Source organism: Rhamphochromis longiceps, linkage group LG16 (genome assembly GCF_057381845.1).
Source record: "Rhamphochromis longiceps isolate RC_006_pf linkage group LG16, R_longiceps_female_GT1.1, whole genome shotgun sequence".
NCBI lineage: Eukaryota > Metazoa > Chordata > Actinopteri > Cichliformes > Cichlidae > Rhamphochromis > Rhamphochromis longiceps.
This window is the reverse complement of record NC_140572.1, coordinates 24,841,543-24,867,849: the sequence shown is the minus strand read 5'-3', so window position 1 is coordinate 24,867,849 and position 26,307 is coordinate 24,841,543. Positions and strand designations below refer to the sequence as shown.

Here is a 26,307-nt window from a genome sequence, read left to right as displayed (position 1 = left end):
TCTCTTTTTCCCCCTTTGCTTTCTTTAGCCTGTAATTTTAGGACTTGGTTGTGTTGCACTGTAGCTCCTGGAGTCCTGTTTGTGCTCTGTGCTTGTTTAATAGCAAGCACCATCTGGATGACACATCCATAATGGTTTATTACAGATCCAGTGTTTAAATGTCAAAGTATTTCTTGCAGCTCGTTCTTATTTGCCTCTGAGAAGCACGCGTGCTGTTTCTCAAGCTTGAGTCAACTCATAGCAAATGAACTGTATTGTTATTCAGTATTAACTTCATAAATTCTCAATCTTCAGACCTATCTTTGAATTAGAATTTAATTTAACCAAAGGGATGATTATTATTTTTATTTATTTATTTTTTAAATCTTTAAATCTGTCTTAGGTCTAATTAAAGCAATGGGGCAGCATTGGCACTCATTCAGACCAGACTAATTATAATTTGGTGTTTTTCATTATTTGATTTGATTTCAGTTCTTTTATTTTTACGTTCACTTCATGTTAATTTAGGTTTGTTTACTGAATGGATAAGCTTGTTTCTGTTGAGTTTTTATTGTTTTAAATCTTTATTTTGCGGTAAGTTTTTAGGATTTTGAGTATTTCTTTTTAATTATAGATGGGTAATTTACATGGGGCAAGATTTGAGGAGTTCAGAACACGGTTAACTATGTAGGCCTCCCAGTCTTAATAATCGAATGTGCCAACACCTCTTCACTCTTGTAATAATAACAAATTTGACCAAATTAAAAGAGACTAAAACTACAGGTCTTTCCCGTATGTATCTATATATATTTGTTCCGCATTATTCAGGCATATCCAGGCAAGTTGCATCTCCTTCGGAAGAATACTCGCTCATCTTCTCAGTAAATTCCAAAGAATTTGGGGTTGGATGCACAGCTGCGTGCTTGTTCAGAGATTCATCTGTAGGTGAGCATCACCTTACTCATTATATAGCTGAACGTGGCTCACGATATTCAGTATGATTATCAAAACATTTGACCTAAATTAATTGAATGCAGTTTAGACGCACAAGTACCTGCTCTGAACAAGCAACATAAGAGGAAATAATATTTGTTTCTACTTTAAACATGTTGTTTGTTTTGTACATTTGAGTTTAATGAATCATTTAGTGCAGACGTTATTCCTGTCACATGACACCGTGAAGGCTCTAACTTCCTGGTTGTCTGGGTAACTTTCTGTGTGGAGTTTGGATGTTCTCCCTGTGCCTCCATGGGTTTCTTCCAGCTACCGCCGGCGTCTTCCCACAGATCAGACATGCTTGTTAGGTTAACTCCTTCTAAAATAGCCATGGATGTGAGGTAGATTAAGTGCTTAAAGTGCATAGAATAAAGTGCTATATGAATGGTTGAATGTGGGTCGCAGTCTAAAGCGTTTCGATTGGTCAGAGTGACTAGAAACTGCTATAAAAGGGCCACGAAAGCCCCAGTCCCTTTTTCATTTCAATTTCTATTGGTGAAAGGAAAAAAAAAAAAATAGAAAATTATGGTTTTTGTTCTTCTCCAACTGTATTTTTAACTCGTGTGTATTCGTGAAGAGCATGTGTTTGACATTTAATATTCTGTTTTCTTTCCAGTTGTAATTTTTGTAGCATCAGAACACAATTTGCATTAGTTTTACATAAAGTAGGTTGTAGGGCTATGCGATATGACCAAAACCTCATATCCCGATATAAAAATTCTATCGTCCGATAACGATATAAATCACAAAAATGTAACCTTTTCTGTAAATTCTGTGAATCTCGACTTGCGGGAAGTGTTTCCAGCTGGGCGTCATGTAGCTGGAGTCCAGTGTTTTAACCGATGCATGAAACGATACATTTTTAGACATAAGTTGTAACGGCTGCTGTTTTCTTTGAGAGTATTTATTACAGAGTTCTGCGGGGAAAAGCCGGTTCTAACGTTTGATGCTAAGGTTTATTTTTTAGCACCTGGCGGCTCTTTTTTACGTCTCATCCGTAAACAATCTGCTCTTTCACGTGATTCAGTTTATTTTGAAAAGTCTCAACAGGATCTTGAGCTTTATTGTGAAAGGTTTATGTGGAACATAAACAAGCAGACACGCGATGCTGTTACCGTCGTTGTTGCTAACCACAACACATAAAAACAGGCGCTTGTCTGTCTGTAATGTGGTTATTTTAAATATAAGAGAAATAGAGAACTTTAAAAAATTAATATAGCCACTACAGTGACCATCAAAACGATGAAAAAATATTGCCGTAAACAGATTATTTTTGCGACACCACGAAACAAACGATAGCGTAAAATGAAACGATAGACGTTTTTATATCGTCATCCGATATATATCGTTATATCGAACAGCCCTAGTAGGTTGTGTGTCAAAGGATGTTGTAGTAGTGTAGTAATTTTAGTTTCCATTGTACCCAAATAAAGTGTTGTATGAGTGGATAACCTAACAGGAATGTGTATGTGTCTACTCAAATAATTCCATTATGTTGGTAGACTACAATGCAAATTGAATTTATGATTGTTGTTATTTTGATATGTGAGACAATGGCATTACAGATTATAGGGAGAGTTACGCAAGCTGTGAAATACTGAAAACATCCTAAAGCCAAGAGATGGGCTTCTTACAACAGTGTCCTTTAAATTTAAATTAAATAGTGTCACATTTGGTGGTTATTAAAATGATTATTTTAGAGATGATGGCTGCGATCTATTCTCTGGGAGCTCATTGGTAAGGTAGTTGGGTAATTTAGTAAGTAAGTGCATTTCATGTAAATACACATACTGTAAAATGTAAATGAAAACCTTTTATAACGTTAAAGTGATTGTTGGTGAATAATGGTGGCTGCATCAGACACCATTGTCAGCAGCCTTTAAAAACAAGCCAAATTGAGACTTGAAACAGCTATATAGGAGCTCTTTGGCTGTCTGAGTGGGAAGCCATGACATCCACTGCGCAGGCATTAATGAGGTAGAGGTCAGGTCTTTAAAGGGCCATCTCATTGATCAGTTTGACCTAATCTCTGCTTTCTACTGCTTCTCCCTTGAGAGAAATAGCTGCAGAAAAGGAGGGTCCTTTCGTTGCATCAGCTTCGATCTCATCAGCACCAAGTACTTCTTATACAAACACTTCTCTAGTGGGCCCTCGGTATACCTATTTTTAGGTATGTTAGTATTAAGTAGGTTGCAGAAACAGACAGAGGGGGAAGGATGATGGGTGACGATAACGTTTGCGCTTTCCTGACAGCGTGCACGCTGTACACGTAAAGTCTGTGCATAGTTGACCTGTTATTAACTTAAACCTTGAAATGCCAAACTGTGTTTTATTATTTGTATTTTTAGAAGTTATAAAGCACGGAATTTTTTTTTCTTCAAACTTTTTTGTGGAATAATATAATAATTCTTCTATTATATCTGCAGTACTTGAGTATTTCCATTAAAATTCGTGCTCATGAGCAGTTCAGGCAGTACTTCAAAATGTTTTTAAAGCAGTAGGAGCTTCAGGTTGGAGCTGATTTACTTCTTTATCCTTTATTTTGGAAAAGACTGATTGTTTGCTGATGTTACTCTATTACAAATATGATTTACTGTTGTATATTGTGAGTATAGTTCATGCAGTAATATGTTACACAATACACATTTGCAAGTGCACTAAATGTATACAAGAGGTTCCACACTAAAGAGACTGCAGGAGCCGATCCTTTCCTGCTCAACATTCCCACTTTACTTCCTGGCCTTTCCCCTCTTTCCTCTCGCTTGCTCTGCGTTGCTGTTGAGGCATTTTTTCAGGAGGGGGACTGTTTTTTTTTTTTATCCTTTATTATGACAGGAAAGCTCAAAGAAGTAGACAAAGAGCAGGGGGGAGACGACGCAAATGCCTCTGGGGTGGATTCAAACCTTTGCCTAATAGTTCGCCTACTCAACCTGTTGGGCTAAAGCAGTGCCGACTGTTGAGCTATTTTAATGAGGGATTCTGTACAAAAAATGCTGCTGCTACTCAGTGGATCCATAATGCAGTGGTTTACACATTTACCTAACAAGTGAAAAGATCCCTAGTTTGATCCCAGGAGGAAACTGTAGTTCTTTGGAGGTTGTATCAGGAAGGGCATCAGCATAAAAATCTGCCAAATAAAATATGTGGCGCTACATGCTGTAGTAACACTCAAATGTGGTAACCACAACCACAGCTGCTCTATCATGGCTAGACTGATAGACCAGTATCAGTGGTTTCAGAATTAGTCTGCCTCAAGCATTGCAGAGACGTGTCCCTCGAGCAAATGAGTAATATTAAGATTGTGGTGTGTTGATTTTTGGAAATGAAACGTTTTGCTGCACTCCCGTTCCTCCTCCATTATAAAGCTTTGTTGTTAGAGTAATGCTGTTATTAGCTGTGCCTGGACATGCCTATATGCATGGCACAACTAGCAAAAAGTTGTGTTCCAACACACCACCGTACAAAAACAAAACAAAAAAACACCACCACCATCACCACAGTGGAATTTTCCCACTTTGTTGGAGTCAATTACACATGAAAAATCTGTCTGCCTTCTGCTTTTTTGTGGTAAACTGAAGTTACAGTCTGTGACCCTGATTTCATCCAAATCAGGCATAGACACACGCACGCTGGCATTCTTCAGAGCTCAGGAACTGACCTTTCTTTCAGTGCTACAACTTTACCCTGTTAAAGGCTTGATGAGCTGGCTGAAATATTACTCACTTGAGATACCCATGAAAGCTTCTGTCTTGTTTTAATGAAGCCCAAGTCATCTTTGTCCAAGTGACCCAGCTTAAGGAGTTAATAGTTGGGGTCAGAGAAAAGCTCAGAGGCAGTGGGTTTTTTGGCCATTATGCATTTCCATGCCCTAAGCCCACAGAAAGGTTGAGTTCCCTCCGTAGGCGATAGTGTCTGTTCCACTTCCATAGGCGAAATAAGGATTCTAATTACTATCGACTAGTGATTTTCTCCACTTCTCGGGGTCTTATCTGCCTTCCTCTGCCTGGTGCTGCTGCTGTGACACAGGCAAGGAGAAATCTAGAGGCATAAGCATTCTGGCCTCGATTATAGTCATAAAAATGGAAGCCGGGCTCTGAGCAATTACCCCATGGGGGAGCAGGACAAGTATGAGAGAGAAGTGAGAGAGATTCAGAGGGGAGAGATGCAGGTGAAGGAGAGTGCGCAGATATACAGAGGAAAGACAAAACGCAGAGATGCCGAGTGGGGGGGCAGAAGCGGGAGTGTGAGCATGATGGAGAGAGGCAGAGTCAGAGAGGCTGTCACCTGTGAATGGTTCACTAAAGCTCTCTGACAGGAGGCTGTCAACGTAGACGAAAACAGAAAAGAAGGAAAAGGGGAAGAGAAGATAATCTGCTCCCAATGTGACACGATGTCAAAGGAGTGGTCTGTCTAGCCTGGCGCAGCAATGCTGTTTTCTACTCAGCCACGGGAACTCTCCCCCCTCCCCAACTAGCCTGTTAATACTCATCACCATCACTGTCATCATCATCATCATTACCACTATAATCATTGCCACTGTCAACAGCACACACAGGGAACCAGGTCATTTGGAGCAGGAGTTTCACTTCTCACATAAGAGGGTAGGAGTATAATAGTCCTTGGAATTGCCATGCATCCATGGATGAAGTTCAGGAAGATGGCTGGGTGAATCCAAAGTGAGGTTCGTGTCTTTATCCCAAACGCCGCTTAGTTGAGTTGCACTAAATGACTGTGGTAATCGCACAAGCCACTGCAGTCTTTGTTCACTGCAGCAACCTCTAGACTGACGGTCCTTAAATTGCTTACTCACCTTATTATACCTTAGAGCAATGACACAACACTATTGATCTCTCTGTGGAATTGTATGTTCACACGTCTGTGATTTCACTGCTGCAGTATTTTTGGCCCCTTTTCCACTTGAGAAGATACAGATTGTCTTTGAGTTACTTATTTACTGGCAGTATGTCTTGGTATTATTATCAACATCATCACATAAGAGCTTTTGTTGAGGTTCAACAGCTTGTAGCTGCTCAGAAACAAAAGCAGCTCTGGCGCAAAACTTGGATGAAAAGACTTGGTGAAGAAAGAAAGCGATGACGAGGGATGAGGGATGACGGCATTAGATTAGCGGCACAGGCTTTAGAAATGTTTCCTTGACAGACATAGCCCCAAACAATAAGTGGGTGACACATGCTTTTATAACCAGGTTTAATAAAAACAATACCATAAAGACTGAGGTCCATTTGTCATTAAAATACTCGATTGGGTTAGGTTTTGTAGTTGTTAGTCAGGTAGTTAACACGGGTTTATTATTTAAGATAATTATTGCGCTCAGCTAATTAGTGAAGATCTCGTTTCCACAGTTACTCTGCCTGTTAAATGTGCTCCGTGTCTACTACCTGGAGAAAGCTACCGGAAAAACGCTTTATTCTCTTCCTGTTTTGGTTGTACAATCAAGCCTTCATTTCCCCAGCAGAGTTGCCCTTTGGCAAACACAATTATAGAGTGAAGCGAGGCTCATAGCAAACCAACCTAAAGGCCGATTGTGCCATTATTCTGCATCCACTGCACAGTGCAATGAACATTTGCTCCATAATGATCAGTCAGGTCAAACAGTGTTTCAGTTGGCACTTTAAAAAGGAGGAATTGTATTTTGTGCTGCAGCGTTTTTTTATAACAAAGTATTTAAAGCTTCAAACTGCTCCTCTTGAAATAGTGAATTTGTATAAATTGTGCTCTTTAGCGTAATTGTGTTTCATGCTGTAAATGCTGTTGGGGTGGCGGTTCAAAGGACGTGATTTTGTTGGGAATAAAAGATGTACCACTTGAGTCTTTTTTTTTCTTTTTTCTTTTTTTCCCCCTTTTAATTTCCTCCAACTATTAGTGCCAGTCACACACAGTGTTGGTCAAGTTACTTGAAAAAAGTAATCAGTAACTAATTACTGATTACTTCCCCAAAAAAGTAATCCCGTTACTTTACTGATTACTTATTTTCAAAAGTAATTATTACTTAGTTACTTAAAAGCACAATTTACAACCTGATAAAGCGATAGATCTGTCAGGCCAATTCTACTTTTTCTGCATAATCAATCATACAAAATGTAATCAAATGGAAAAGTCTCTTTTTAAAACTTGTTTTATTAGTTTTAATCTTTTAACTTTATGCATCAAGCAAAAATTTAATTATATGCAACATTCTCTGACTTTAAATGTTAAACTAATTTATTCAACCTATTTTCTGCACATTCCAGCATATAAAATATTTTTTGTGTGTGTTTACACTCACTCTTTCAAATAGATGCAAGTAAAACACAGCAGAAAATAAATAACATCAAAGACTAGCAGTCCTGTTGCTCTATTTTCACCTGTAAAGCAGGAGCAGGGTAGGCGGAGGTTTACCCTGGTGCAGGTGTGCTGCAGCGGTCAGTGGAAGAATCTGCGAGTTTCTCTGTGAATTTCCCATTACATCATAGTGCACTCGGTGCTTGTTTAGGGTTTTTTTTTTCGCTGTAAAATGAAGTTTTCTTCCCACGCACAACGGACACTAATGTTTTTGTCACTTTTTATGGAATCAAACTTAAAGTAAGGTCAGTACTTCCACGCTTTAAACGCTGCACGCTCATACTCTCTCCCGTACTCGATATATGATCCATTATTGATCTGCACACAGCTGTTGTCACAAATGTCGCACTCGCTTATGTCACTGTCATGAGACGTTCTTGCAAAAACAAAATCACGGTTTTAGTAACGCAGTAACGCAGCGTTCCTACGGGAAAGTAACTGTAATCTAATTACCGTTTTTGCAATAGTAACCCCTTACTTTACTCGTTACTTGAAAAAAGTAATCGGATTGCTATCTCTGGTCACACATTACTGTTTTTGTATTTAATAATGGGAAAGTGTTGATGACTTAGTAAGCCAAGGTAGTGAAATTTGGGGAACACGGGGAAGAATATTCACCACAACAACAAAACATTTTCTGAAAGATATTGTCTGGAAATGAAATTTAATGAATTAAAGTTAGTCACTGTGGAATCTGTTCATCAACACTGACACGATTATACATCCCCCTCAAACAGTCATTGTTATTGACAGTCATTCTTCTGTTGTCATTCTCTTGAACCAGCTGCAGCACTTGCCAATACAAATGACAGCTCTTTTAATAGCATCCAGCTCATGTGACAAACCTAAATGATGTTTTTGTCGAGCCAAGTCGTAACTTTATTTTCTTGCCAGTATTTTGTTTTTCCCGCATTCTCTCATCTTTTAGTATGATCTTTTAATAGACAACAAATGTTTTAATGTAGCAGATTACTGGTCAGTGATTATGTGTCATTTATCTGACATTTAGATGTCAGTGTCAGATAAGAATAAGAAAGGTTAACCAATCAGTACGCTTGATACTTCCATTGTTTAAAAGCAATGGAAGAGAAACCTGTCACGATTTAATATACTAATACTCAACTCTGGTTTGGTGGCCTTGGGATCATCTTTCTGCTTTTTGCGGATGATGTGGTTCTTTTCACTTCATCAGGTGATGACCTCCAGCTCAGAGTGGAGCAGTTTGCAGCGGAGGGAGAAAAGGCAGGAATGAGAATTGCCACCTTGAAGTCTGAGGCTGTGGTTCTCATCAAGAAAAGAGTAGTGTGTCTGCCCTGAGATTAAGAGAAGTTTAAGTATCTTGCGGATCTTGCTCAAAAGTAAGGGGGGGTCTGGAGTGGGAGATTGACAGATGGATTGGTGCGGCATCAGCAACCATGCAGAAACTATATTGATCTGTTGCAGTGAAAAAGGAGCTGAGCCTTAACATGAAGCTGTCAGTTCATAATTCAATCTACATTCTTATTTTCACACAAGATTTGGGTAGTGACCTAAAGAATGAGATTGTTGATACAAGCGTTGAAAATGAGACTCCTTCATTGGGGTCTGCAGACGGTTCCTTAGTGATAGGGAGCTCATTCCATCAGGAGGGGCTCAGAGTAAAGTAGAGACACTTGAGATTACTTGGATGCCCCTCAGACACCACCTAGAAAGAGGTGTTTCAGGAATGTCCTCCTGTGGGGAGATCCACTGCAGAGATGATATCTCTAGGGTGACTTGGGATCAACTCGGTGTACCCCCTGGAGTAGCTGGAGGTGGCAGCTGGGGAGAGGGAGGCCTGGGCATCTCTGTTTAGACTGCTGCCCGTCGACCCAGACCCCAAGCAGTTGGGTGTGTGGATGCATCTATGCATGCGTTGTTCAGGATTTCTTAAAATCTTCTAAATGATTTAAAAATCATTCTTACCTTAACTGAATCTTTCAGTATACATTATCTTTTAGACACTTGTACAAGGTTCACTTTCAAACTAGCTGTGATGGGCTGATGTGAGGTAAGTTCAGGCAAATGTTTAATGTTCTGCAAAAGGTGGCTCTATATTCAGAACGTCAAATCATTAGCACAGGGAATATAGTTTAATTGCCACCAAATAATTTACTAACTGAAGCATTCAATTTATTGTTGCATGTTGATTACTAGATTGCATGCATATTTAAAGAGAACCTATTATGCTAATTTCCAGCTCTAATGTTTGAACTGTACTAGACTAGCTTTGCATAATTCAAAGCTCAAAATAATTAGTGGTGCAGTCTCTAGATCATCCACTGATTAGAAAAGGATTTGACCAACTTTCTGCTGATTGGTTGTCTTCTGCGCACAGTAGGTTTGAACAGCAGGCGAGTGGTGCTGCTGTACTCATAGCCAGAACTGTGTGCCTGTCCACTCGCATACAAAGCCAAAAGTTTGGATAAAAAAACTGTAGCTGAGAAAATATTGTAATGTTAGGAGACGTTTTGTGTGCCCAAGATGTGATTTAACATGTGATGAACGTACCAGGTTAAAGAGATTTAACCTCACGGAATTAAAAGAGAATTATGAATGAAATAACTCAAGCAATCTGACATCAGTATAATGTCCACAATAACCTTGGTTTCAGTGAACAGAGCCATAAGTAGTAAAAATGTACTGGTACAGCATAGAATTAGATTAGATGGCAGGAATGACCAAGATCTGTACCAGAAATCCAAATGTTCATGGAGCCAATCCTCTACTGCAGGATAATCCTGCTATGACCTTGAATTCCATATCTGTCTACAGACAGTTACGTCAATTTATTCTCTATAGAAGAATGTCAAACATGATTTTAGTAGCTCAGCAAGTTTTCGCTTTAAAAGCTTGTAATGTTGTAATAAAAGTCTTAGCAGAAATGATGTTCTATTGTGAGCTTGCTGTTCCATTATTATTTGTTAGTATAACTGTGGACTTTTGTCATATAATGAGCTTTTGCATTATAAAAAGCTCTGGAACAGCTGTGGGTGGTAAAGTAGTTTTCCCCGTGATTCACCTATAGCTTATATTCTCTTACCTCAGCAAGCCACTTTACTGTATTTATAAATGTCTTTCTCTGCAACATAGCTATTACAATTCTGCTATGGTGGCATGCTGCTGCAGCCAGTTTCCTAAAACCTTAGTATTTAGCAAGGTGACTTTGTGGCAGGTTTTGTAAGTAAATTCCCTGCGTGGTTCCTCCAGGTCTGTTCGCACAGCCTGCTCTGAGGCTTGTTCTCTTCGCTCACACCTCAGGCCTGCTTTTCTGTCCCTGCTGCTGCAGAAATCCTATAACCTCTGCTGTCATTCTCCCACTGCGTAGTTGTGTCTGCAACACTGCAGTGTGGGTGCTGAGCTGTCAGGGCCCATTGCCCCTTAATGAACAATCATATTTTTGTTACATTCTTTAAGTGGACAGTCTATATCAGTTACCTAAAATGGATATAAATGCTGCAATTGATTGTGCATCCTACACTTTCACTGACTGACAGTCAGATCAGATATTAACCACATCTCTTACTAATTAGCAAGTTGCCCTGAAGAAATCACTTGACTCTGCACCACCTCCTGCTCGGCTGTTGTACGTGCTCTGCTACATATGCTACAAACAGTGATGAAAGTATTAGTCATATCTGCATATATTCGACAGCATATACAATAAATTGAAATGTTTTATAGGCAAATATTGGCTGACGGATACATATTGGTCGGGCTCTTTCACCCATTACGACTTGATGTAAAACATTCCTCTACAATCAATCTTTACAGTGATACACCTGAACTTTCAAAACATTAGATATGCATTAAAATGGATGGAATGATGTATTCCGGTTTCCCAAATTGAAAGTTGTAAGCAGAAATACTCACCAAGGTGATGCTGGATGCAGAATATTCTTGCTGGGTTTTTGTTGAAGTGAAGACATAAATAAATACAGTACACTGTTACTAATTAATGAATGTAAAAAGTAATAATAATATACAGATTAATAGAGTACATTGTGGCATGTTTAAAATTTTATGCAAACGGTGTCAGAAGTTAATGAACTCATCTGTTTTTAATTGACCTTAGGACATGTAAGGCAGCTCGTGAATGGTCATTAAGGATTTTTAGATGATGATGTTTCCAAAGCTAATGAATTCTGACTATTTAAATGTTGTTGTAACAACATTTACAACCATTGACTCCTGAATAAGATTGTAAATTAAAGTTAATTAATGGCTGCTAAGCAGCACAAGGCCAGAGTTGTTATGGCAGTGCTATGGACAAGTATTATAAAATATAATGCTTTAGGTCCGCAGTGGAGCCAGGGTGGCTTCTACTGTAGGACAATGAACCCAAATGATACTGCAAACTCCACTGCTTAAAGTAATGAGAGTAGCCTCCTAACATTTAGCACCCTTAAAAAACTGTGGTTAGGGTTTTAAGTGGGATGCTTGAAAATATCAAGCAGTGATCTGTAAATGAAAATGTTTTATAAATTCAAGACTAAAAGGAGCCCACTCAGGTCTGACTCAGTAGGATGCACAAACTTTCACATATGGTGTATTTACTGTTGTAAGTTCATGAAAAGTAGCATTTCAATGTTTGATATGTTTGCTGAAAGGGTTTACTATTCTTTCTGTTTTTTAAAAAAAGAAAAAATGTGTAGTGTGCACATGTGTTTTAGGTTTACACTATAGTTGGAGTGGTTCATGCTGTAGTTTGTTTTCTTTGTGTTGTAGAAGTATGCTGTTTGCGAAGAAGTCATTCTTTTTTTTAAAGGCATGTGTAAGTCAGTGTTTTGTTTTTTTTAATGAAGCTACATGACATTTGAGATGTGTGTGTCTGTGTCTGTGTGTGCGCAAGCTTCTTTTATTTATACACTGTTTGTATGCTGATGCAGCATTGGGGTTAAGCCACTTCAGGCATTTCTGATGGGTCTGTACTGTCAGCAGGACCCCTAGATAGGACGTGGGAGAGTGTACGTTTGTAGCATGATCTTCTGCCACGTGTCATTTATTTCTTTAGGGCCTTTTTAAGGACACAAGGGGACAGGATCTGATTCAGCACTGTGACTACAGGCAGATCAGGCCAAACAAGCTCATTGTAATGACAAATAAAAGCACTAGTAGGTAGAGCAGGGCGATATGGCCAAAAATATTTATCACGATATATATTTGAAAATTTGCGGTAACGATATAACCGACGATATAATTGATGCGAGACAAAATACAACTCCACAACATTACTAGCGCAAAAAGACAACCTTCCATTTATTTTCACTTAAACAAGAAGCTGGTTTTTATGTACATTAAAGCTTTATAAAAATGTAACAGTGCAAATGCAAATTCCTTGCTGAAAGTTTAACCAAAAGGCATTTCCAGTAGAAATGGGCTGACATATCCTGAGCATAACCATGTATAATATCCACTGAAGTTAAAAAGAGGTGCTTTGCAACATTAAACTGCAGTGTGCAGTACGTATTTTTCGGACCGTAAGGTGCACGGGATTATAAGGCACATTAAGCGAAACAAAGCAGTCAGATAAATCAAACTTTATTAAACTCATTCTTCTTGCTTTCTCCACTTCTGTACCATTGATTCATTAACCCTCTGATGCATGAATTATGAAAGCCTTGGTCAAGATTTTTTTCTTAAGTGCTTTTATTCTTCTCAGGACATGAAAAAAAATGTTCAACTCTTTTTTCCCCAAAAATATGTTTTTTTATAAAGTTATAAACTTGTCCACTCCAGTGGACTACATGCGCCTGAGCACTTAGCATGAAATACTGTGAATTTACTATAAAAATTAATTACCTTGTGTTCTATTGTAAATATACAAACACTTGTTTGCTTGTATCCTTTGAAAAACATCTCAGCAATTTTTTTGGAACTTTCAACTCATAAGGCCCCAATGTTTAGACGTAAATAACAAAACCAATCAACAGTCCTAGCTGTGAATCCTACACCTGAATATGGCAAACTATCTCCAACAAGAGAAACATTTTTGAGTCTACACAGTTCTATAACGATGCAGGACAGTATTACCAAGCCCTTAGTAGCATGCTGGAAGAAAACACAAACTGACATCTTAGTCTCTGCATCTCCAAACACTTCTGTGTTCATCACACCTAGGCTGTCCGTAGTTCCTATGTCTCTGTTCTGCTCTGGCAGCCACTCTCATCATCACTGGACTTATCACTGAACTCATCATCACTGCACTCATCAATGAAATCATCATCACTGGAGCTGGATGGAATTTCCTGGACTATTCTGTACGCTGCCTTATTCTTTGCTGCATTTGAAGTCTACAAAATATGATAAAATAATTATTATAGTAACTCAAACTACAGCTGATCTGCACAGAAATATACATTTTAAATGAGTAGCTTATAAATGTAACAATTATATGCTTACTTATAACCAAAACAGTCCCAAAAAACAGTGAGACAATTTATGACTTATGTTAAAAAAATATAGTGGGTAATGCATGATGTCCACTACAGTGGACACATGGTTAATCGTAGTTTTCTACATATTAGACATAACAATTTCTTATTCCAAACAGATAATATCCTTCCCTAGATGTTACTGCATATCATCATATTTTTTTTACCTGTTGGGCTCTTTTAGCATAGAAGGATTGACAGGATATGCCAGCAGTGGTCGGCAGGGGTGACAGTTTGTCTGCCATCTTTGATTCAGAGGAAATTTACTTGCAGTTGCACTAACTGAACACTGAATTGACCTCAATGGAGCATGGCAGCAGAGAGCACTCTAGAGGCTAATATGCAGTTCCACCATAGAAACCAATGCATTAAAGAGATATGTACGTTTTAGTAGCTGTCCACTCCAGTGACCACTATGCATCAGAGGGTTAATGTTGAATTCTCTGGCAGCTGCTCTATTCCCATGTTGCTGCAGTATATTAATGACTAACCTCGTATTGTGGATGGATTATCTCAGTTGTTCTCCTGACTGAAGTTTGGTCCGTTTACAGCATCCTGCCATGCGATTGCATTTGTCTCTAACCATGAAGAACCTTCACGTTAACTTTTATAAGTGGAAAAGTGTTAGTGTTCGTCCTCCAGCTTCACTGTTTATGTTATGCTAACATAGCTGTGTCGCTAGCGATCACATAGCACATCATTATATACCAGCTAGCCCAACTTCAGTAACCCTACAAACGTCACTGCTGTTTAGTTTCCTGTCTTCATTTATGTTGGAAGTGATAGCAGAGCTGTACGTTTGATTTTTTTCAGAAATCTCTGTCAGAACATGCAATATCATGCTTAGGTAACTAGCGAAACTAGCGAGCTAACTTCCGCTAGCTTCCTGCTAACTTCTAACTCCGTTAAATGTAATAACTTTTGTTTTCATGGATGCCTGGAAGTTAAACTTTATAGTTACACCTGGTAAAGCAGCAATGCTGATCGTTTTATTAAAGATGAAAGAATTTAGACAGTTTTTAACTCTAAGTGATGCTGCAGTGTTGTTTGACCTGAAGTATACGGAGTTTAGGACCCAGATTACTCCCAGATTTAAGAGCATCTTAGTCCGACAAATACGACAATAACAACGGCCGCTTGCATGTTCTGCAAAAAAATGTGCTTTGTTGTGTATCTGATGGACAAACACCAAACCAGTTCCACATCACGGAAGTTGCACCATTTTTACAAACCAATTCTGGTTCATCTGTTTCACTCAACAATCGGCCATGTGCGTATGAAAACAAAGGCACTGCGCATGCGCGTTTTACTCCCATTCTATCGCGATATTTCATTTTCCTATCGTTGCCTAACATTATACCGGTATTACCGTGAACGGTATAATATGGCCCAGCCCTACTAGTAGGGCCCTGTTGGCACATGAAAATTGGTCATCTGTTGTCCCTATCGTCTCCTTCCACTTGATACCAATAGAAGCTTAGGCTGGGCCCAAAATCTTTGTTTAAGCTTAACAAGTTTCTAATGGTCATTACTGCTGTGCTTGGCCTTATTGTACTGGGGTGAAAAGAAAATATATTAATTCCACAGAGCAGTGACTTTTCTCGTTTTTCTTTCTCTTCCTCGCTCTCTCTGGCTCATATGAGCCCCACTTATGAGACTGATCCTTGTCCCTTTTTTTTTTCATCAGACCATGGGTCCCATTTTGGCACACAGCCCTTTGTTATAACAAGGTAATTATAGACGCACTGAAGTCATGTTCATAATAGCCTTAATGACTCGTACAGGATAGGGGAAAGTCTATTGAAATGTGTGCAAGAAAATGAAAGCTCTAAAACACTTTTTTGCTAAGGAGAGCCTGAGGATGTGATAATAAAGAGGCATTTATGGCAGCAATCCTTGGTGCCAACTGAGAGGCCATTCTCTCAGCATGACAAGAATGATGCCTTGTTGTTTTAATGCCTGACTATTTATATATCCGTCTTGAATTGATTATTGGATCATTGGATTGTCGTATCTATCTACAGTCATAACAGTGTGCAAGAAAAGCACTGTAACCTACACTGTAACATGCATGGTAACCTGATGTGCAGTGTCCTAGAAACATTGCATTGATTCACTGTGTAGCAGATCTTAACAGCACTGATAAGTGTATTTATAATAATATGTCATGTAAGCACAGTATATTGATTAGCACAAAGAGAATAACAAAAAGTAATGGGTTGCAATTGTATCTAGCTTGCTCACATTGCTAATGCAATAGCAGTGCTGCCTCAGGCATATTCAGATTTTCTTATTTTCATAGCTCTGGCAGTCGTGTATGGACTCAGCTCTGAGTTCTTGCCGCGTCCCTGAAAAAACTTAACGCTTTGTTCAAGATTTATTAGATCCAAATTCAACACGATCAGCTCGGTTTCACTCATAACAGCAGAGCAATGCAGAGATCACAGCGCAAAAGCATGAATGCAAACAACGACATCGCCCACGGCATAGGCGTAAGCTCTACGGAGATTCACTCAGTACCATAAATTAAGTTGTCAAACAGGAGAAAATACCTGGAAGACAGAGCTCCAAGCTGGAAACTTTGGACTGTCTCCATGCTTCTCCATAGTAAGAAAACAACAGGGTTGGGGTGGGCTTGCAGGCAGTGTGTCCACCTACTATAGGCTGGGAGAAACTCTGAATATCAATAGTGACAGCCTTATGGCTGCAGCAGATGTCTCTCTGTGCTGTGCCTGATCAAGATCATAGACCAATTCATCAGTGGGATTAAAGAGCAGCCAGTTTCTGTGAAGTATTTAAAAAGACACAACTGTGTCTGTTTTGCTTACACGTGCCAATGTATAATAAAAAACTTTGCAGCCTGAGATGAAGTTGCTGGACTCGAGAAGGACGCACGTTGCCAAATAAAACAATTGGATTATGAGCTTAGGAGAAAGAAGGCATAGAACTGCTGGGCCAAGAAGAGTGACATTTGCAGGAGCAGGAAATCTCTCAAATCACTCTTCGTTCAGGCAGTAAACAAAACAGTTTGGTGTGTGTTTCTCACCATATGTTTGAGTCTTATCCATAAGCATCTGCCAAAGGAAGCATAAAACATTCATAACTCAAGCTATACCCATGCAAGATTATTGTTTTGTAATTTAGGTTTATACATGGATGAAATTGCACATATGTCTATGTATTAGTCTCATTTATATTTGACTGTATCAAGCCAGGCCTTGACCCAATGCTCCCAGACTATCACTGCTAGTGGGAGTGTGCGCTTTAAATATATGAACGGTCCTGTCACCTCGATGTTTTATACAGACTCACCATGCTCTTTATGAGGTAGACCTTTTTTACCTGCTTAATAGCAGTATTTAATATCTAATTTGCCACATCATCACATGGTAACAATACGGTTCATTTAGGCATGTATATGTGGTAAAAAAAGACCTGATAAAGTTTAATTAGAATGCAGAGTAAAGGTGATTTAATTGACCTTAAACATAGCGTGGTTATTGGTGCTAGCTGGGTTGGTCCAAAACTGCTGATCTAATGGGATTTCTCAGCATCATTTCTTTGGGTGAAAATGGCTTTTGATGCCACAGCTGAGGAAAATGACCAAACTGCTTCAAACTAAGGGAAAGGCAAATTAACTCTAACACTCTTTACAACCAAGATATGCTGATGAGGATCTATAAACGTACAATACATCAAACCTTGAAGGGCATGCACCACTGCAGCAAATGATCAAACCAGGTGGTGCTCCTTTCAGCTAAGAAGAGGAAACTGAGGCTATAAGTTGCCCAAAATTGGGACAGCAAATTGGAAAAATGTTTTCTTGCCTGATGAGTCTCGATTTATACTGCAATATTCAGATGATAGTGTCAGAATTTGGAGTATAGACTACTGGTGAGTGCATAAATGTGTGGGAGATTTTGGGCCCTTTAGTACTAGCTGAGCATTGTTTAAATGCCACAGCCTACCTGAATATTCTGGCTTTGTCCATCTTTTTGTGACCACAATGTTCCCATCTACTGATTGCTGCTTCCAGTACCATAATGGGCACTATACCCAAATGACCTCCACAGGCACCAGATCTCAATCCAGCAGAGCACTTTTGGGATGTGGTGAAACAGGAGATTCGCATCATGGATGTGCAACCGAAAAATCAGCAGCAACTGTGTGAAGCTATCAGGCCAATGTGGATTTCCTTGAAATCTCTTGAGAAATGTTTCCAAAAGCTTGTTGAATCTATGCTGTGAAGAATTAAGGCAGCTCTAAAAGCAAAAGGTGGTCCAGTGGGGTTTTAGCGAGGTGGCTGATGAATATATTTGTGTGTCCATATGAATTATCTCCCCTATAAATGTCACTGTCACCTTATGTTCTCTTTCCTGTGCACAGGTGCCATACTCACACCAGAGTAATTCAAGATTTGTATCAGAAGGAATGGGGCTCTGTTTGAATCACTGCACCTTTTTCTCTCTCTGCTTGTGACTCACACAGTTGTCACTAGCATTCAGTATCCTTCTCTTAACTCTTACTACTTGTTTCCTCTGAAAATTCTTCTTATATAAACTAGCCCTCTGCCACATTGGTGATCACTTATACCACCTCCAGACTGCAGATGCAGCACGTGTTCAATCTGCAGTGAACCACTTGACATTTAAACGCTAGTTTAATTAATTTTTTCCCTCTCGATTGCGGTGCTGGGTACTGTACCAACCTCTTTCAACCATGGTCGAGATGAGGGTGACTGACGAGAGTTGACCCATGCAGTGGACCCACCCCCAGTTTTGGTTTTGCCGTGTTGGTCTGAATGGTGTTCAGTCCTGGGGCTTGAATGAGAGAACGGCCTGTATTGTTGGTAACCTTCGCGCTCTGTGTGCATTTTATTTTTTTTATCAGTAGCTATTTTGTAACAGCTAACTTCTTAAAATGAATGTTGTGTCAGAATGTATCAAACCCGTTGACAATCTGCGTATGTCTAGTTCAGAAATTCATTTCAATATTTGTATTTTGACTGCTTACACTTAGCTCCATCTGTCACAAGAAAACTGAGAATGGAAACGGGAGTGACTGGTTGGGATGAAGGGTTGAAATTGGCAATTTTCATGCGACTAAATCTCTCAGTAGGGGTTATGTGTCACAGAAAGGATTGATGGCTCATTTCTTCCTCTAAGTAAAGTGTTGCTGTGGCCACCCTGTTTCCGTCCTGCTTTGCTGTATGTGCGCTCTGCAAGCTTGTAGGCATATGCTTGTACCAGTAACGAGGAGACGATGACGTGATTGTTTTTGTTTTGTTCCTGGAGAGTCTTCCTACAAAAGTCCGCCTGTGCTAGGCAAATAAATGATTAGTATAATATAAAAAGACACAATCTAATCTGCAACTTGAGTCTCAGCAATGACAGTCAAGAGCCAATCAAATTTAAAATATGAATACCAGACAAAGTGAAATTTAATCAGAGATGAGTGACAAAACATGATTGTTTAGTTTATAGAACTGCCAGTATATATTTTAAAAATCTAAATCATGCATTTACTTTTTGTTTACCCCTCAGCCTTTGACTTCAGATAAGTAGCTCTGGTTTTGTAGCTGGATTTCTTTTCTTTTTTTTTAACTTAGTGTTGTGTGTAACCATGTGCCTCTATCACTGCTGCTAATACTTTTACTGTCTGCATTTTTACCTCCATTATTTTCTTTTCCATTTTTCCTTTTTTTCTTCTTTTGTGAGCCTTGAAAGCACTTTGGATCAACTGTGTTGTGTTTGAAGTGCTTTACAAATAAGGGTTCCACAAGGAAGTAGAACATAACAGCTTTCCTACCCGCTTACTCTCTCTCACTGAAGTCAAGCTTCACATATCTGCAACTGAGGTAGATTTCAGGAAAGAGGTGAGCAGTGGAGAGTACAAAGTAATAGTTTGGGGGAGGGGTGGGCAGAACATGTCTACAATGTAGAGGGAAGTTTCAGTTCACCCCCAGGGAACACGCAGAGTAGGTGTGAAAAGTAGGCTGGTCTTGGTGCTTTAAACTGACTAAATTTCCTCAGTCAGGTCACAAAAGGAGGTGATAGGCAGGTAATGTGTTCGTGTGTAGATTTAGCTGGCTGCGAATAAAACTGACCGTGGTTGTGCGCATTACTGGAATGGCTAAGGAAAGGATTACACTCTAAGGACACGGACATTGCGGACCCCAAAGCCAAGTGTTATTCCTGTTGTATTTCAGTGAAGTCTGCTTCGGTTTCACCTGAAAGGCGTAGTTGTTGGTCCATTGTGTGGTTACAAAGAATTGGCAGACACACGGATTGTCCACAAAGATCCTCGTCGATGTCATTCGGACCCAAAGAGGTTCTAGCGTACGCATGTATGCAGAAACTGCAACAAGCTTTTAAGGATAGCGAGGGAACGATTGTCCTATTCATATACTGAGTTATGTTAACTGAGGTCTCTTGGAAGAAAAAAGCAAGTGTAGGCTCTGCTGCTATCCTAGCAGTGTGGTGAGTACAAAACCAAAAAAAAACCAACCCAAAATATGCAAATGGGTGTATGTGTGCAGTTATTTAGTCTGTACCAAAGACCTTGTGTGTGTCTTATGACTGTCATGATGCAGTGCTTGGAGCTAGAGATCTGTGCAAGCAATGGCCTTGTTCAGGCTAGATAATTAGTCAAATGCTGATTTCTCCTCAACTCCCATAGGAACAGTGTCACCTAGGCCAAATATCACCTATTGAAGTGGTGCTTGTCTGTCTGTGTGGGCTTGGAAAATTGCATTGCTGTGTAGGCTCCAAGTACATACAGTTTGTTCCATACGTTTTTGGACAGGGGACAATATTTCTAATTTTGGCTCTTGACATCATCACAGAGGATTTCAAGTAAAACAGTCGACATGTAAGGAGTTTGATAAAATAGTTGCATTAACTGTTTGGGACTTACTGCCTACAGTGTGTAAAAATAATAGGGATCTGTTGAAAGACATAGAAAACAATAATCACAGTAATGTTTTTTGTAAGTGCATAATCACTTCATTAATAAAGATTACTGTTTTATTACCTTAAAATGAGGCCTTTATGTTTATTAATTAATGCCTGTGGTGCTCTTCACTTTGCTCACATATGGCATAGACATGGTCGGCTAATTTATCTGGTTATTTTTAATATCTTGTTAAACCAATCTATGCAGTCAGATGACAAAACCTTGGCTGTTTACAGTTACAGAGAATGCAACATTGCATTTGGGTGGACATGATGAAATGAATATATTTACAAAAACCAAAAGAATTTGAATTTATAATAAATAGCTTTTAAAAACCTAAAGATATTAATAATCGCTGTATGTGTGAAGATGTTGGTGGAAGGTTTAATTCAGCTGTTAAGGAATAGATGGGACTATTTACATACACGTGCTGTTATCATTATAGTAAGAAAGAAGCAGCTTGTTTTCTAGCTATTGTGTGTTCTCTTCAATGCTTGGAAAATGAAATATTCGTGATTGCGTCTCTCTAAGGAGATCTCTGTAATCTCATCATTAACCTATGCACAGTGATGAACCACAATGACATGGAGCAGGCTGCCAACTGTTAACTTTCCCCTCCCATATTGACTTCATATTTTTCATATTTGCCAATCGAAGTCCATATTTCTTTTGAGCGAGAATGTATTTCTGACCCTTGGTCCCCCGACTGTCTTTATTGTGTTTATGTGCAGGAGCTTCAGTTTGAGCGGCTAACCAGGGAGCTGGAAGTGGAGAGGCAGATTGTGGCCAATCAGCTGGAAAGATGCAGACTCGGAGCTGAGTCACCAGGCGCTGGTAGCAGCAGGTAATGAGAAGAGAGACACACACACACACACACGGAGGAAGCCACAGTCCAACACATGGCTTTTCTATCCTTCACAGCAGTGGCCATACTCTGTGGTATAACCTTATGGCATTATAGCATTGTGATGGAGCATCCCAGTATGCTCAATGATGCTCAGTGATTGGACTATGAATCTAAAATATTTCTCCGTCTTGTGCTTTAATCTGAGATGAACAGAATCACTCCTTGCATGTGCATGCGTATGTATGTATGCATTTATATGTGTGAGCACGCATGATCGTGAGGTGTTGTTTTCTCAGCGACGCATTGCTGTGAGTGACTTGGCTCTGTGAGCGCGTTCCCACTTCATCAGCAAAGACACTAGGTTGCCTGATCATCACACCTCAGTGACCGCACATTCTGTCCTGTCTGCTGTGGCTCACACATGTCAGGTTCATTTGTAAGGCTCGATATAACGTTGAAATATCTCAACAGCCTCACAAGGCAGCTGCAACGAAGTTTTAACAGCAGTCTTATTGTCTTCTGCTGTAAAATGCATCCATGGTCCTCTTCTGTCATATGTAAACAACAAACCTTCTGCAGCGACAGAAACAAAAGAGGCAATGAGCAGTAACAGTTGCAAATGCACAAACCAAAATACTTGCACAGTATGTTTATTATTGTTTTTAGGGCTTTGTCACGTAACGTAACTGTAAATGTTACTGTCACAAACACAGGACTATGACTAAATTATTCCTGTTTGAGAGAAACAATAATTGGTGTAAACGCTTGATAATTAAAGTTGTATTACTGTTTGTTTTTTAATGTTCTGTTTTTGATGGCGAGTTTTTTTTGTTGTTGTTTTTTTTTTTTAAATTAAAACTAAAAATGAAGCACTTCAAAACTGATTTGTACCGAGGTTTCCGTGACAATGGTAAAAGTTCATGCATCGTAAACATGAATCCTGTTATAGTTGCACTTTTAGTATCTTAAGCTGAAATGAGAGTAAGAGAATTTGTGAGTTATGATGGGAGTTATTTGTGTCTTTCATTTTCTTTGAATGTCTGGTTTACTGAAACGGCATACTGCTATACTACGAGTATTTTACTTGCAGTTAACCGAGCTGTACTCTGTCTGGTTTAGTCCTAAGCATTATGTCTCTTTGTAAGGTTTGATTCCTGAGTGCCGCTATAAAAATAATGATGAGATCACAAATTATGTAAACTGTCTTTGCACTTGAAAGATCGGTGGTTAGATTCCCGGCTCCTACAAGTGTGTATTTAGGCAACGCATTGAACCCCAAATTCAAACTAATGAGCGTGTGTGCCGAGGAGAAATGCTAAGAGTCCTGCACGAATAGTGTCAAAGTGGCCTGAGTGATCAGAAATGACAGAAAAGTGCTATTTACTCATTATGTTGTTTGGATCATGTGGTCAGAGCTAAGGTACAGTCATCTTTTTGTTGCACTGTACTCCTGTAAACACATGTATTTTTACTTTTTTTAATCTTCATCATATAACCAAAAAGAAACAACTACTTCTAATTATTGCTGCTACAGGTGGTTCTTCAAGCTTCTGATACATCTACATGCATGAAACACCAGAGCTGCTGCTGCCTCTCCTTAAACATCTTGCACCATACTATGCCCTCTAGATGGGCATGTAAGGATGACAGGAGTTGTAGCTCTAGTGTAAGGTTCCACCCTACCCTTATCTATGTTTATCTAATAGCTTAAATCTCTTACATACTACATCCTTCTGTATAGTGCTTTTTATGAGTGGGGGGCGAGCTATTTTCTTCACAAGTGGTCAGTGAATATAAATTCTGATGGCATGTTGCTACATTCACTCTCAAATGGGCCGTAACACAATTGGGATATATCTGGATACATGACACTTTGTTTCAAAAGTAGCTTTAATGGCTCTCTGAACTTTTCTGGCTTTCTGATAATAAGCCCTATGCCCTTAGTGCATTCTTGCACTCTAGCCTGCATAACTCTAAAAAGCACTCACCTACCAGCACTGCTCAGTAAGTGTCCATTTCCCCTTTGTCCCTTTTTTAGAGGGGTGCAGATATACAGCGGCTTTAAGTGCTGCCAAAGAGGTGTGGACAACAGCTCTCTGAATTATACACAGCCCCAGTAATTACTTTAATTTCCTCTTTCAGAAAAATGTTGTTTGGAGCACAGTTTTAATGAGTCCAACCACACTATGGTTGTTCTTTATTCGTCCACACAAGGGAATATTTATAAAATGATTCATATATCAAAATTAATTTTGGGAATAAAGCTTAAGGACAGAGCAGTCTTTGTTTACTCAACCTAATTATTCCCTAAAATATCAAATCTTGTGTGTGCTAGACACAATGAAAATATCACCCAAATCTGTTTTGTGTAGCTTTCAGCTCATTGTCTTGATCCACTGGTCCATAAGTGACATTTGGCTTGCAAAACAAAGTGTTTTTCAGAGTAGTTGGTGGATTAAATGAGCCAAATACCAAAATCCCAGGCAATGTTGGACATGCAGTCGTCTCGTTGTAGGCTAAGTGTCACTTAAAAAGCATCACAAGAAAAAACTCGACTGAATTGGCAGACACAGGTTGTTGCTGTGGTTTGATTTTAATGAGGCTTGCCCTATACCTCGGTTGTTAGGACTGTCAGCTTGGGACTTAAGGCTTTCCGTGTATTTGCTACGATAGTAGTATGCTGTTTCTGTCTTCATAGCTATTAGTCACCTACTTATCTTGCCTCAGATACAACTCGGATACCTCTTTACCGCTTTAGAAATCTTTCTTTTTTTCACATTGCTAATGCTGCTGTTTGCACTTCTCTTGCCCACAAATTATGACATTTTACTGGCCTTCCATTCACTCATTTTATCTTTTAGCGGCATATTCTGTGTTGTGCATGTAATGGAACATGCATTTGTTGCAAACTGTTCAGTATGCAGTGTCTTTGGGTTGATATGCTCTCTGAACCAAACTGTCAGAGATCTCTTTATGTTGACATGCCTGTGCTCTTAAAAAAATGCAAGCACCACCTGGATTGCTTGGATCCATCAGCTGCATTTTGTTAGTGCTATCTACATGTTTGTCTCAACATTTTGTTGCCATACCTGAGCCAAGCACAACAGAACATCCATCAATTAAAAAAAGAAAATGCTTAAATAAAGCAGGGGCATCTGGCGCTAGAGGCTATCCCAGCCAAATTTGAGCAAGAAGTACATCTTTGGGTGGTTTACCAGTCAATCACAGGCCTAACACAAACAAAAGATTCACATTCACACCCATGTACAATTCAGAATTACTAGTCGAACTCAAAAGTTTGTTTTTCTGCTGCCTTCCATTTGAAGTGGTGTCAGGCTTTCCGCTCGGTGAAGTCTGAGTAGCCACACCAACCTCGATTTTGCAATTCGAGATGGCAGCTGCAACAAAAATGGTTTTAAGACTGTAAAACTATTGTGCATGTGTCACTAGTTAACCTGTACATTGTGTTCATACCCAAGTATTGCTACTGATGGCAAAATTTGTTTACCATGATATGGAGAGAAAACAAAGCCTTTTTTTCTGACTGCTACTGAATTATGGTCAAGTTGGGTATGACATCACTACCAGTTCCAGTGTCCAACTTCCTTTGTATTAAGGTAAAAGGAATGCTGGCTTAGTCTGTGGGCAGAAAGTGGAGCATCCAGAGGGAACAAGTGTAGGCACAGAGAGAAAATGCAACCCTAAATGTTAACAAAATACAAAAGATACAAATTCACATAAATATGGTAACTAAAGTCAGCAAAATATGTATCTGTCTGCAGGACTGATCCAGCCTTCCTCCCGCTTTTCCTTCTTTTCTGTTACCAAACATCAGGATTTCCATCTTCCATTTATTCCAGTAGGAAAGAGTTGCAAGAGTATTTGAATGTGAGACAAGGTACATGGATAGAAGCAGAAATGCCTGGTATGGGCACATTCTTAAAATTTAGCCAGCGTAGTCTGACCCTCTGAACAAGTTAATTGAGTTTGAATGAAGTTTGAAACAATGTTATTAGCAAACAGCCAAGTCTGCAGTTTAGGATGCGTTTTATTATTTAAACTTAATTTATTCCCAGTGTCTGTTGGCAAAGTCCCACCTAAATATTTGCCTCTAATCATCCAGCCCTGCTCTCATCATGCAGATCACAATCAGTGTTTTGGTTGAGCTTTGTGATGTCTGTTTGAAAAAGCATTAAATTCAATTTTCTGCGAGTTAAGTGTGCAGGGCTTTTTTTCTGATTTGTTTTCAGTCTCTTGCATTTTCTTTTGACTGGGTGCCTTTTCCCCCCCACCATCATGGATGCCCGACAACTCATCTTCACCTGAAATCTACTGCTGTAGATAGTCTTATGCTAACATAAGACTAATGCATGATGTTTTAAAGCCTGTATATGTACATGTAAATATAAACACATCAGACTGAGAGACTGAAACCACCTAGGACCCTATAAAGAAAACATACAACATTGCTTTTCACACCTTTCTTTTTTTTTTTCTTTCAAGTAAGAAGACGAATGATATGGTTGTGGCTCGGGATTTGCGAGTGAATGGAGATTAGCCTCGAGCATTGAGGTCACACTGATTGGCTCAATAGCACAGCAGGACAACAGCAGAGGTGACAACACACTTGAGGGGTTCGGATTGGAGTCATTACATTTCGCGACACCTCCAGAGCTGGCCTCCGCCTTCATTTGTACAAGCAGACAGGGGGTGGCCATCAAACTTCACCTCTGTCAA

At 39.4% G+C, this 26,307-nt stretch overlaps 1 protein-coding gene across 6 annotated transcripts in view; it reads left to right on the top strand.

Moving 5' to 3' along the window:
* The window catches only part of pkp4 (plakophilin 4), a 100,140-nt gene that overhangs the window by 32,332 nt on the left and 41,501 nt on the right, over window positions 1–26,307 (top strand). For 5 of the 6 annotated variants that reach the window (XM_085384962.1, XM_085384964.1, XM_085384963.1 and 2 more), the window contains one exon: window positions 21,455–21,567. In XM_085384962.1, coding sequence (XP_085241088.1) covers window positions 21,455–21,567 — 113 coding nt within the window. Of the gene's footprint in view, window positions 1–19,886; window positions 20,249–21,454; window positions 21,568–26,307 lie in introns of those variants that run through there. The other variant, XM_085384968.1, reaches the window with a different exon arrangement.